The 12,642-nt window shown below is 34.2% G+C and overlaps 2 protein-coding genes across 2 annotated transcripts; one reads left to right on the top strand and one right to left on the bottom strand.

Annotated features, from left to right (window-relative positions):
- The first annotated feature begins 1,343 nt into the window (after nucleotides 1-1,343).
- On the top strand, nucleotides 1,344-3,438 carry LOC108470015 (uncharacterized). The gene has a single exon (XM_017771190.2). It carries the CDS (start codon nucleotides 1,500-1,502, stop codon nucleotides 2,841-2,843), a length of 1,344 nt encoding a protein of 447 aa, XP_017626679.1. The 5' UTR covers nucleotides 1,344-1,499; the 3' UTR covers nucleotides 2,844-3,438.
- Nucleotides 3,439-4,883: 1,445 nt separating this feature from the next.
- On the bottom strand, nucleotides 4,884-5,846 carry LOC108470016 (indole-3-acetic acid-induced protein ARG7). The gene has a single exon (XM_017771192.2). It carries the CDS (start codon nucleotides 5,392-5,394, stop codon nucleotides 5,041-5,043), a length of 354 nt encoding a protein of 117 aa, XP_017626681.1. The 5' UTR covers nucleotides 5,395-5,846; the 3' UTR covers nucleotides 4,884-5,040.
- Nucleotides 5,847-12,642: the final 6,796 nt, after the last annotated feature.

Below are 12,642 nucleotides of genomic sequence, written 5' to 3'. Positions count from 1 at the left end.
CTTAACGAAATTTTCACACCAACATAGTATCATACTGTAAACATTAAAATAATAATAAAATAAATATTTTGACCTTGAATTTTTGGTCCCAAAACCACTGCTCTGATTTGACCAAAAACGGGCTGTTACAAGTTTGGACATCATCCTCCCACAACATCGAGTAATTTCTGCACTAATATTTTGTTTCATATCATCGACTTTACATTCTTATTAAACCTCATTCCTATTTACCAACGAGATTCAAATATACAATCAATTGTTGTTTGTAAAATTACTCCTCAAAATGAACGTGTACAAAGAATTAATTATTCATCTTAGATAGTTAATCAGAAAATAAATTAAAATAAATAAATATTAGCTTCTATTAAAAAATAGCCCTATTAACAAAATTAGCAACAAAAACACTTTTATCAAAAATATAACTTGCATCTCATATTACTAATTATCACTATAAAATATAATCAAATATAAATAATTACAAACTAACTTTATAAATTCGAACTTTACTTTTGAAGTCTAAAATGAAAAATAAATATGTTGATTTCTAAAGAGCTTTTTTCTTTTCTTTTCTGGTTTGTTAAACCAATTTTTTTCTCCAATATTGCTAAACAATTTTTTAGCTTTTTTTTTTCCTTTTTTACTAAACACAAATTTATTTTTTGTTCTCTTCAAAAGAAACAAAATTTTAGCCGAGGGATGGGGGGTTATATACTAGGCGGTTTCGCCTAACAATGTCGCGTGACCCAGATTTTTAAACCGGTGTCGTCGACTTGTCAGGAGATAGTAATACAAATAATTTTTTTGGTTTTTTTATTATTTTTTCATTGACAACATATTTTTTTTAAATAAATTAGTGCCGTTTGACACACCGATAACAGTAATTAAAATATATATTTTTCATTTCAACTTTTTTTTCCTAACATGTGTGTTTTTTTTTTTAAATATAAGCAGTGCCACCTAACTCACCATCGACACCATTAAAATTTTTTTTTCACCATGTATACCTATAATTTCAGAGCTATTTTCAGATATACATACGGGTGCCACCTAACATAATAAAGACACCAAATTTTTTTTTTTTAAAAGTCTAATAATTGTCAAATGATTGGTTGAAAAGTGAGATGGTGTCGTCAGTGTATCAGGCAACATCGACGATCACGATAACAAACACCCTATTTTCATAAATAATTTTTGAAATTTTTATAAATAAATAAATAAATAATTTTATATTATTTTTATAAAAAAAAACAAAGTTCAGTGTTATCATTTCAATTTAAGTTATTAAACAATACAATAGTGACTAAATTCGTGAATTAAAAATAGAGAGATTTGCTCAAAAAAGTGGAGAGATTAATTTTAAAATGTAAAAAATAGGAGGACTGATAGCAAATTTAGACCAAAAAAAAATCTGAAATAGAAAAAGAAAAAAAGAGAAACAATGGCCTTGCCCCTCATTCACGCCCCAGAAATCTGAACCCGAAAGAGACAAGACAACCGCCATGACCGATCACCATCACTACCACCGGTTCGGCCAGCTACGGTCCACATCGCAGATCCTCAAAAAGACTGCCGTGCATTTTACCGCCCACCCTTTCACGTTCATCTTCCTTTCTTTCCTTCTCCTCTCTTTTCGTTCTTTAGTTGAATCCGGTTCCTTTCTCCTCAATTCCTTTATTGACCGTGATCCTTCTTTCAAATCCCTCCTTTCTCGCCTCGACCTCCACCCGTCCCATCCGCACGCGCGTTTCCAACCAACCCGTCGCCACGCACGCCGTCCTTTCCTCCACCTCACGCGCGTCGGCGCTCTTGATAATGACTTATTCTCTTCCGACGATGACCTCCGCCACCGCTCCCCGTTCGCTTCTTTATCTAACCGCCCCCTTAATGGCACGCCGTTGATACTTTCAAACTTCGATACCAAATTAGGGTTTTCGCATTTCGTTGCGGATAACGGTATTCTGCTGCCGGAAATTGTTCGTTACGGAGTCAAATTCAAGACAATCTCATTTGACTACGAAAACAATGAAAGGGACCAGCAAGAAGAAAAGATTGTGGATTTTCAGTTTGTTTATAAAGGATTTGAATTGGGGCGTCGAGACGCAGCGGTGCTTTTCTTTATCGTCAGCTTTCTATCCGCGGCGTATGGATGGGTAATTCTAGGATTTACGGCGATTTACTCTTTGATTTTTGGTGTTCTTTTTGTTACAATTGTTAATGACTTGATTGGAAGATTTGTTTCCTTTTTTGGGGCTTTTTGGGGTGGGTCTAAAATGGGTTTGAAAAGACTCACTGGGTTCGTTCTAATAAAATGGGCGGTAAGAGACGCGGTGACTCAGCTTCTTGGATTGTGGTATTTCGGAGAAATTGAGGATCACTACTCGTTTTTTAAGCTTTTTGTCAGGTTAAAGTTGATGCCTTTTTCGGTTATGTCACCATGGATTAGGGGTTATGAGAAGGAGATTTCAGGGTTTTTGTTTACGTGGTTTCTGGTGGATACTTTGGTTTCATTTGCATTCTCATTAGCTGCTTGGGTAGCCGTTGTGGATTCAAGGAGAACCGGGAGAGAAATTATTAAAGAAGGTTGTTATCTGATGTCAACACTTTTGAACCAAGGGATACAGATTCAGTGTTATGAAGCTATCTTAGGTGGGTCGTTGGCAAGATTGATTTTGACTCGTATAGGGGGAGAATTTTTTGCCACGGTTATTCAGGCAGCTCTGGAGTTGTATTTCATGGTAGCTTGGTTGATATTTTACTTTGTGGTGAAGTCTAGGGAAGCTAATACAGAAGGTAGGAGGTATGGGAGGAGAGAATTGGAGGCTTTGATTGATGGACTTGGATGAAAATTCAATCGGAAAAAATGGGGGAAATTTTCATTTGCTGCTATAATTTTCGATTCTGACACTGAAGATGCCTGAAGATATCGGCAACATTTTCAATGCTTCGAGTCTTCCTGTTTTTGCAGAGCTAATGATGCAATACTGCCATAGTTTCGGTCTAAGAACCTGCCAATGCATTGCATGTACTTTTTTATGAGGGAACACAATATATACTTGTGTATATTTTCCACTACAAAGCTTCTGTGTGTATATTCTGTTGCCATCAGTTGTTTCTTACTGCCTTGCAGTACTTGTTCCTTGCTGGTATATGAGAATGGTAATAATTTCTCATGCTTCAAATACTGCTAGTGCTGTTGTCCTTAGACTGTTTATATGTGATGTTATGATTTTCTGTTTTTGCATTGTAGGAGTCTTTTCTTGTTTTTACATCGCTTGTAATTGTTGGTAATTTGCGGAGTGTAGTCTAAGTTCAACAAGTTGTCATGGTGAATTGGGATTTGAGGGTGTTTATGTTAGTTTATAAGAGACTTTAAGGATGGTTGCCCTCTTATATCTTTACAGGGTTCAAATCACCAAAATGGTGTTATATAAAATTAAATTGTCAACATTATCCTCAAACTGGATTTTGTTATTCCAATGTTGTTATTGGGTAGCTTCAGGAATGAAGCGGCCGTTTTGCCCATGTAGTTGGACAGGTTCAACGAAGCTGGTTTTTTGTCTTAAAAGAAACTTTTGGGTTGTGGCTTTGAAATACATTTACTCCATGTTGGTGGAAAATGTGGATGGCTGTATCTTGTTTTTCGTATGGAACAAGATCTTATAATAAGCATTTTCTATTAAGGTGCCGCAAAGTTTTCTGACTGAGTTTTGTTGTTGTTATCATCATCATCAAATTTTTTATAGTTTTCAGATTCAATACATTATAGTCTGTAATATTTTGTCATACTCTGTAGATTCTTGTAGTATGCTCTGCTGTGATTTGTAACCAAGTTTCCTTTGGTCCTTGTTTCTGTCTATATTTGTTGGCAAGTATTATTGTTATGCGAAGACTGAGTTTATATATCTATTCTCATTGTTGTAGACAGTTTAGACTTACGATGCTAATGAGCAAAGAATATGATATGTTACAAGATTCTACTGTGTGTCGATTGGTGTATTATTCGTAGCTCAATATACTAGAGGTTCTATCTTTTCGCAACTTCTCTGGTTTTACTTTGGAGGTTCCAAGCTGAAGAAATTCTTTGGCGTTGAACCTGCATACAGCGTTTCTCAGTGCTAAGGAACCATAGCTTTCCCACCTTTTGACTTGTAACCTTTCTATCGTCATGCATTTGACAACATCCCATGCTAACACAGTGCAAATGCTTGGGATTCGATTCTTTTCCGTGTTTCAAGGTCACTGCTTGCTAATCTAGTGTCATAATTTGATTCAGACACTTGACGTCTAAAGTTCTGTTCATTCTTCTTGCAGCATTTGTTCCTGAATTTCTAGATGAATCTTGAAGAACACAGTTCGATAATCTTAGCTAAACCTAGAATGTCTGATTCTTCCTCGTTAGTTACCCGCTTTTTGCGTGCATCTGCTAGTTGAACCATGCTTTACTGTTACAGGTAAGTATCATGGACACTGCCCTTGAGACGGGCTCGATGAGATTAAGGAGCCTGCTTCCCCGGTCTCTAGGGCAATTTTCATTGATAGTAATATAATTCTAATCTTATAGCTTTATACTATATTTTTCTTTATTTTGTATGAAATATTGACAACCATGTCCAGCAGACATTTGGATATGGATGTAGAGAAAGAGACTTGAAAAAAAATTAAACATACGTTTAACATATACCCGCATCTACACATACGTTTTGTACCTCAATTAGCTGTTCTTTCAAGTTCCAATGTAAAGTGGATTCCGGAGCTGGTAGGGGTTTGGTGTTGATATGGTATCGTACTGTGTGTTTAATTGGGTTCCATTTAGGCACACGAGCTTTCATATGCCTTGAGAGGTTGAGGCCCTTAGAACCAGAACTTAAAATAGGCAAACAGGAAGTCAAATACTTTTTCAGTGGAGTTACATTTATATGCTACAAAAAAAATGTTACAACGATCTACTCAGTATACTATAGATTAGCGTTCTTATTAGACTGAAACCCCGTGAATCAATCAAGTTTCTAGCATAAAATCCTTTAGACACCGGGAGAGTGTTCAATCTTGAGGAGAGCTAGCGCATCGAACAACTTCGAGGAAAAGGCTTTCATCACAAGGAATGCAGAGTTTGGGGTCTGTGGTAAAATCATATTCATCCTGAGCTTGATCTAGCAATGCCTTGAACAGTGGGTGCTTGAGCAAGGTAAGTTTAATTACAAACCTCTTATAGTTTTCACCAACATATACTACCAAGTGACCCTTTGGCACATCTCTCGGGATTGAACTCTCTTCATTCTTGGTATTAGGCCACTTTGCCCACTCATAACAGTATTCGCAACTGCCACAAGGTATGACTCTATTCCCCATCTTCCTCCATTTGGTAATGCATGCCTTTAGAAATTTCCCCTTCATTGTCTAGCAATATGCCAACATAGACAGAGAGTAGATGGGGGAAAGGAACTTGCACATGTAATCTGAAATGGAGATTTGGGTAGTGAAACAGATGGAACTGAAAGAAAGGATTATATAGCAGTAGAAAGAGAGAGAGGGAGAGAGAGAGAGCTTTTGGGGGGAGCATTAATTGGTTGACATGATATGTAACTAAGGCCTAAGAGGTTATGAGCTTGGGTTGGTCGAAGTCTTGGTAGGAGGTTTAGTGATGTTATTTATTTCTTAAGCTGAAATGTATGGATATTGAGATGGTGTAGCCATTTTTATAGCAGTTGGTGTCTTGATACGAAAGTGTACGAACATGCATGTCATTATATAAAAAAGGGTATAAGAAAATTATTGCTTGTAAGGTCAGACATGAACTCTGAGTGAGAAAGGATGGTGCTTGATCGGTGTGATCTTTCGAAGTTCTCGATGTTAAGACCCCACAAGTTGAGAGTGGGAAAAGATAAGATATGAAAGAGGGATAGGATAAGCTTCTTGGGCAGAGTGTGATTCTCCACTTTCAGTTTGTTGACATACATATTATATATTGTAAATGTTAGTAGTATTAATGGATATTAAATATACACCAGCTTGCCTCAGGCCCAGACTGTCAAAAGAGTGAAAAAAGAGAGCTTTATATGGATCTTTTTCATTGATTCATATAGGTGAGATTTAAATCTCAGTAACTGTATGGAGTATAGACCCTTTGTTTTATCATTGAAGGAGATATTATATATACATCTAATTCATGAACTATTATTCTACTCTCTTCTGGGCTATGTTCTGCAGCTGGATTCGGGATAAGCTTTTGCGTATCTCTGGACCCTTGTCTGTCTGTGCATGCATGTAATGGGCAAAACAAGGAATTGCTGGAGACAAACAACCCAAGTCTTTGCCAGGGATTTAAGGGGAGTTAAAAAAAAAAGTAAAGCGAAGAGGATGGAAGTGGTTATATGGAATTGTACAATGATCCTTAACACCCCAGCCAGCGATTCGTAGTTTCAAACATTCCATACTTAAGATTTGTTTGGCTCCATATCTTACCGACCAAACCAATAGTTTAAATACTCTCTTTTAGCTTGAAAATATCCTTATATTCATTTTTTTTATTGCATTGGATGAACTTCAGAAGTTAATTAATTCCAAAATTTCGGCAAGAATAATAAATTTTAAAAAAAAACTTAGAAAAAAACAGAACAAGGAAAGAGAAATACGGATCATTATTTGTTACATTGACAAAGACAAGTGGAAATGACTCTGTTTTCTCTCAAGTTATTCACAGAGATGATTGAAAAGGACAGCAAAGGGTTCATCCCCTGAGGACTTTAAATGCTGTACGCGTTTGTCTGAAGGCGAAGGGGGACAATAAATCACTCAATTCTGCACATCATTCGAGTAGAGCTTCCTACAGTTTTGCAGACATGGTGTGAGAAACTGAATGTAAGTAAAAAGGACTTAATTAAATTGTGGGACTACTGAAAATTTGACTCCATTTTCCCTCTTCCATTTCCCCCCTTTTTTCTCGTTGGAACTGCGGAATGGGTATTTGTAGAAGCATAGAAGTAAAACTATAAGTATTATTTCCCTATGTCAACAGCTAGTTTGGACTGTGAATATAATACAATATATGCTAGAACAGTTTATAAGTGTTAACTTCATATACGGATGAATAAATCATTAAACTAAGATGATATTTCAAGTGAACAGCTTAAACTGCAAGTATGAATGAATAACCCAATGATTTGATTGGACTGCCCCTTTAATCCGCACATTTCACCCCCTCTTCCTGCTCCAGCATTCTTCTGGTTCTCTTAGCTGGCCTGGCCTGTGTCAGCTTGCCTTGTCTTTTGATCTATTATTATCTTATACTATAAGCCATTTGCTATAATTCCTTCTTCAACTACCTTCCCATGGCTTCTCCCATACTTCCCCATTAATTCTTTCCCATGCTTCCTAGTGGGAAGCAACAAGTTGAAAATATTTTTTCCACTCTTCCTTTGTTTCTTCTACTCTTCTTGTTTTGTAATTTTCTTGATTCATAGAGTTACATAGGAGTATATGTTCAAGTGTCAATGGGATTGTCTATGAGTTAATAAGTCTAATTGTAGTGCTACAAAAGGTTTTTTATTTTGTCAATACAAGTAAATCTCAAGTTTTTCAAAAGATATAAACAAGTTGGTATTGCAAAAGAGTTATAAACAAGTTACAAGTAGTGGATCCTTATGCATTAAAGTCATATTTCTAAAGTTATTCTTAGTGTCACCCCTTAAAGTCATATTTTTAAAGCTATTCTCAGTGTCACTCCTTGAATCGAGACTTAACAAACGTCGCACATCTGTGAGATTCTATCTCATAAATATGCTAGGCTACAAGTAAAAGGAACTAAAATCAAACAAGCTAAACAATTTTTTAAGGAATATCCAATTGTAATTTATAAACATTGATACAATTTGGGAATTCAAAAGTATGTTTTGAAATAAACAAAGTAAGCTAAGAGAATTCTAATAAAAAATTAAAACTTGAGTAGTGATATCTATTAGTCTTGAAAATCGAAGAAGTATTATCATCTAAAACTTTTCAAGACAATGCATTAAATTTAAGAATGTCACTCTTCGGAGATTTTACGTTCACAACCAAAATCCGAATTTAAAAAAAAATAAAAAAAAAGAGAGTACAAATTACTCAGTAAGTAATAGATATTCCAATTGATCAGGTTAAGCAAACATAAAATTATTTAGGCTAAAGTTTTGATTACAAGCATGTATGAAAAAATCTTAGGTAATCCATCATAGTGCAAGTCAAATTTCATATCATAAACATGAATAAAAAAGAAATGAAATTTCTAAGTGTATGTAATTATACATGACACTTCTCGTTTTATAAGCTATGATCACCTTTACCCCAATAACAAAGGTCGGAATCACAATTACCTAATGGCATGGGTCAAGAATTTATCACTATTCTAAATTGATGGTACAGCTGAAATTGGTTTCTAATCATAGAAAGCATATTAATATGGCCAACGTTTAACCTCTATTGACAAGACCGGAATATAGCGTATCAAGTGAAAATTAAAAAAATCCATAAAAATTGTATGTATATAGATGCTATTTTCACGTGCCAAAACATACTTCAATGATTTATATATGGGTTAGCTGTAATACTCCATACGCAATTCGGTCACCAAACTCAAGTTATGAGATGCTACAAACAAACTCGAGTAATCTTATTCAATTTAATTATTAACTAAACATAATTATACAAATGTTAGACATTAAGAATGAAAATAAAACTATATCGAGCTTAAAACTAATATAAAATTTTATTCGAGTTCAAATAAATGAACTAACTTATAAAATTTTAAATCTTTGGATCAATATTGATACCAAGTAAATAAGTATCGATATTTTATAACAAGTATCGGTACAAAATTGTAATAGCGGTTTTGGTCAAATCGGAATAGTAATTTTAGGACCACAAATCTAAAGTCAAAATAATTATTTTATAATTATTTTAATGTTTAAAGCATGAATATGTGATGTTGTGAAAATTTCGTTAAGAAATTTTATCGTTTGAGTGTTTAATTTGATAAAAAAGACTAAATCGCGTAAAGTGCAAAAGTTATGTTCTAATAGTTAAAGGTGTCTAATAGCTATGGAATATTAAAGTGGAGGTCCTTATGTGGTAATTAAACTATTATTTGTTTAAGTGGACATTTATGGACATCTTTTAAGTGATTTTTGTTATTTAATTAAAAGGTTAAATTTGGTCTTTAATAATTAAAGGTTGGTAATAATAAAATAAAAAATCCTATCATCTTCTTTACAACATCTTTCCACCGAAATTTGAAGAAATAAAAAGCCGTAGACAGGGTTGAAGTTTGTCCAAGGAATTTATGCTCCATTAGGTACGATTTTCGTCTCGTTTTTAATGATTTTTATGTTTTTGAGATCGTTGCAGCTTAATCTAACTAGCCCAGGGACTATTTTGCAAAATTGTTAAAAGTTTGGGGATTTTCCATTGATGAATCTATGTGTGTTTTGATGTTTAATTGTAGAAAATGCATGCTTGTTGTTAGATAAACAACATTTGTTAAGTGATTTTTAGGAAAATGTCCAAGTAGGGATTAATTTGTGAAGTTGAAATTTGGTGGTTAAATTGTGAAATAAATGAAAAATGGGCTGATAGGGACCTAATTGAAATTTGGCTAGCATGGATTTTGGTTGAATTGTATGAATTTGTGATTTTATGAAATAATGACTAAATTGTAAAAATATGAAATATTAGGGGCCAATGTGTAAAGTGGCTTTAAAGTGTATTTTGGATTAAATTGAATAGAGAGATTATAAATAAGCTAAATTTTATATTATGTAGATCAAGAAAAGTGAAATACAAACTTAGATCGGGGAAAGAACAAAGTTTTGGATTAATCAAATCGTTTTGCTGTTTTTGCATCTGAGGTAAGTTCGTATGTAATAAGCTTTGTTTTAATGGTATTTTAAATACCTTAATATTTCCTAAATTGTGAATTATGACCTTGCGGAAACATTCGACAAAGATTCGGCATTGGAAATCCCGGTTGAACCTGAGGAATAGAGTAAGATACAAATGACATGTCATTAGGGGTTACATTGAGTTGGCTTCGGGCCATGATATTGGCACTTAGGGTGCGAGACTTTCAAGTATCCGACTTATATTTCAAATGGTTCAACGGGTATATTGAAGATATGAAATGGTGAGAATATATATGTAACAGTACAGGTATGTACGAAAACTATGTGAGCATCGAATTTGTGGAAGTTATACGTTCATGGTTATAGTTGTGATTGAATACAAGTTAACATTTTGATTTGAATGTCTTGTAGCATATTATTTTTATATTATTTAATTATGAATAAATGGAGAGTTTGCTTATTAATTCATATGAGCTTAGTAAGCTTTATAGCTTACATCGTTTGTTTTTCTGTGTTTTATAGTGATTTTAAAGCTAGCCCAAATTCGGGATCGTTGGAGACTTCATCATACTATCCAACTATCACTTGGTACTTTTGAAATTAAGTTTTGGTCACATGGCATGTATAAGGACTTTGGGTCATTTTGGTATATGTTATTATGTATTTGGCCATTTGTGTTGGCTTGTAAAAGTTAAATATTTTGTTTGTGTATAGTCATGTGAGTTGGCTTATTTTGGAAAATATGGTGATGTATATATATATATGTACTAATACTCTTTGCTGATGTAGTTTATACTTGCTTGTTGAATGGCTTGTTGAGACTTAGCATAAAAGGTAGCAAATTGCTTAGGGTATGCCTTATTGTGGATTGGTACATTGAGGTACCATATGAATGCATTAAGAGTTATGAAGATATGTGGTTTTAGGTAAATTAGTGCACAATTGAAAGTGACCAATTAAGTGTTTTGAAATTGTGAAACTTGTATGCTTTGAATTGGAAAAACATGATATTGTGAGTATGTTAGTTGTTGGTATTGAATTGGCATGTTTTGGTCTTGGTTGTGCTTGAACTGGATGCCCATTTATGCTATGTTTCGGTGCCATTTGGTTTTATGTAGGTGTATACAAATTGGGTGGCAAAATGGCTTGGTAAATAGTTTATTTTTAGCCACACGGGCAGAGACACGGGCGTGTGTCTCAGCTGTGTGTGACAGATTGTCAGATTACATGGCCATGTGTCCCTTGGTGTTGAATTAGAAACCAAGTCAGTATACTCCACATGGCCGAGCACACGGGCGTGTAACTTGGCCATGTGGCATAAGTCAGTATACCCTATAGGTTTGGCACGGCCTAGCACACGGCCTGACACACGGGTGTGTGTGGCCATTTTTAGGGCACACAGGCTAGTCATACAGGTGTGTGTGTTGGCCGTGTGACCCAAGTTAGAGAGTTACATGGGGTCAGAAACGGGTAGGAACACGACCATGTGATCCCATTTCGAATGTCCACATGGCCTGTGACACGGGCATGTCTTTGGCCATGTGAGACACATGGGCTTGTGTTCCCTGTAGTTTGAAAATTTTTTCTAAGTTTGGTAAAAATTTCCTGAGTTCTTGGTTTAGTCTCGAACCACCCCAAATGCATGTTCTAGGCCTCATAGGCTTATACTAGGGATGATATGTATGTTGTTGAATGATGATTATATGAATATTGAAAATGTATGTGAAATGTGTGTTTAATAGTATAGTAAGTTCGGTAATCTTCATAACCCTATTTTGGAGTTGAATACGGGTTATGGGTGTTACAAAAATATTTATCGATACCATTTTGACATTTTTCCAAAACAAGGTATCAATATTATTTTCATGGTATCAGTATAAATTAGAAAAATATCGATACTGAGTAAAATTATCAATACCAAAATTGAATTCTGTAACTTTTGAAACTGTTCATTTGGTCTAGTATTGTAATAGCCCGTTTTTAGGGTTCATCAAAAAAGTGGTTTCGGGCTACAAAATCCGATGAGTAGGTTTATAAATATTATATTTAATATTTACGAGTTAATTGTGATTTTAAAAAGGTTTTTGATATTGTGATTTTTGTTTTATAAGCGATTTATTAAGTTCAAGTGGTATGACCCTAAGGTCAAGTGGGTTTAGAAAATGAGGTATCGGGACCTCGTTTCTATAAATCGAGTCATAAATATTTTTATAAATAATTACAGAGTGGCAATAAGATAGTATTAAAGTTTCGTTGAAAAATTTTATTGTTTCGATATTTAATTAAGCAAAAAGGGCTAAATCACGTAAAATGCAAAAGTTTCATTCTAATTATTTAAGTGTTTATTTGCTATGTTACACTAAAGTAGAAGTCCCTATTTATTAATTAAACCATTATTTTATGATAGTGGAGATTGGTGGTTTGGCATATATGAAATTATGTATTATTATAAAGGATAAAAAGCTAAATGGTATATTAAAATGTAATAAATAAAAACCAAACATAAAATGGCCATGCAAATGTATCTCTTGGCTGAATATTGAGGAGAAAAATAAATCCATTGAAGCTTCCTTAGTTTCGGCACTTGCATGAATTGATTTAGGTATGTTTTGTGTTCGGTTTTTAATAATTTTTAAGTTTTTGAGATCGTTGCTTCGTATTCTAGCTAGCTCGTACTTCGATTTCAAAATTGTTAAAGATTTTGAAAGTTTACATTGATGAATATTGTGATTTTTGATGTTAGATGATGAATTTGGAATGTTGATTTATA

Source organism: Gossypium arboreum, chromosome 4 (genome assembly GCF_025698485.1).
Source record: "Gossypium arboreum isolate Shixiya-1 chromosome 4, ASM2569848v2, whole genome shotgun sequence".
NCBI lineage: Eukaryota > Viridiplantae > Streptophyta > Magnoliopsida > Malvales > Malvaceae > Gossypium > Gossypium arboreum.
Note: the sequence above shows the minus strand (reverse complement) of the source record. Positions and strands in the feature narration are given on the sequence as shown.

Excerpts from the sequence above, each read along its gene's own strand:
- LOC108470015 (XM_017771190.2), top strand. The coding sequence starts at position 1,500 with ATGACCGATCACCATCACTACCACCGGTTCGGCCAGCTACGGTCCACA.
- LOC108470016 (XM_017771192.2), bottom strand. The coding sequence starts at position 5,394 with ATGAAGGGGAAATTTCTAAAGGCATGCATTACCAAATGGAGGAAGATG.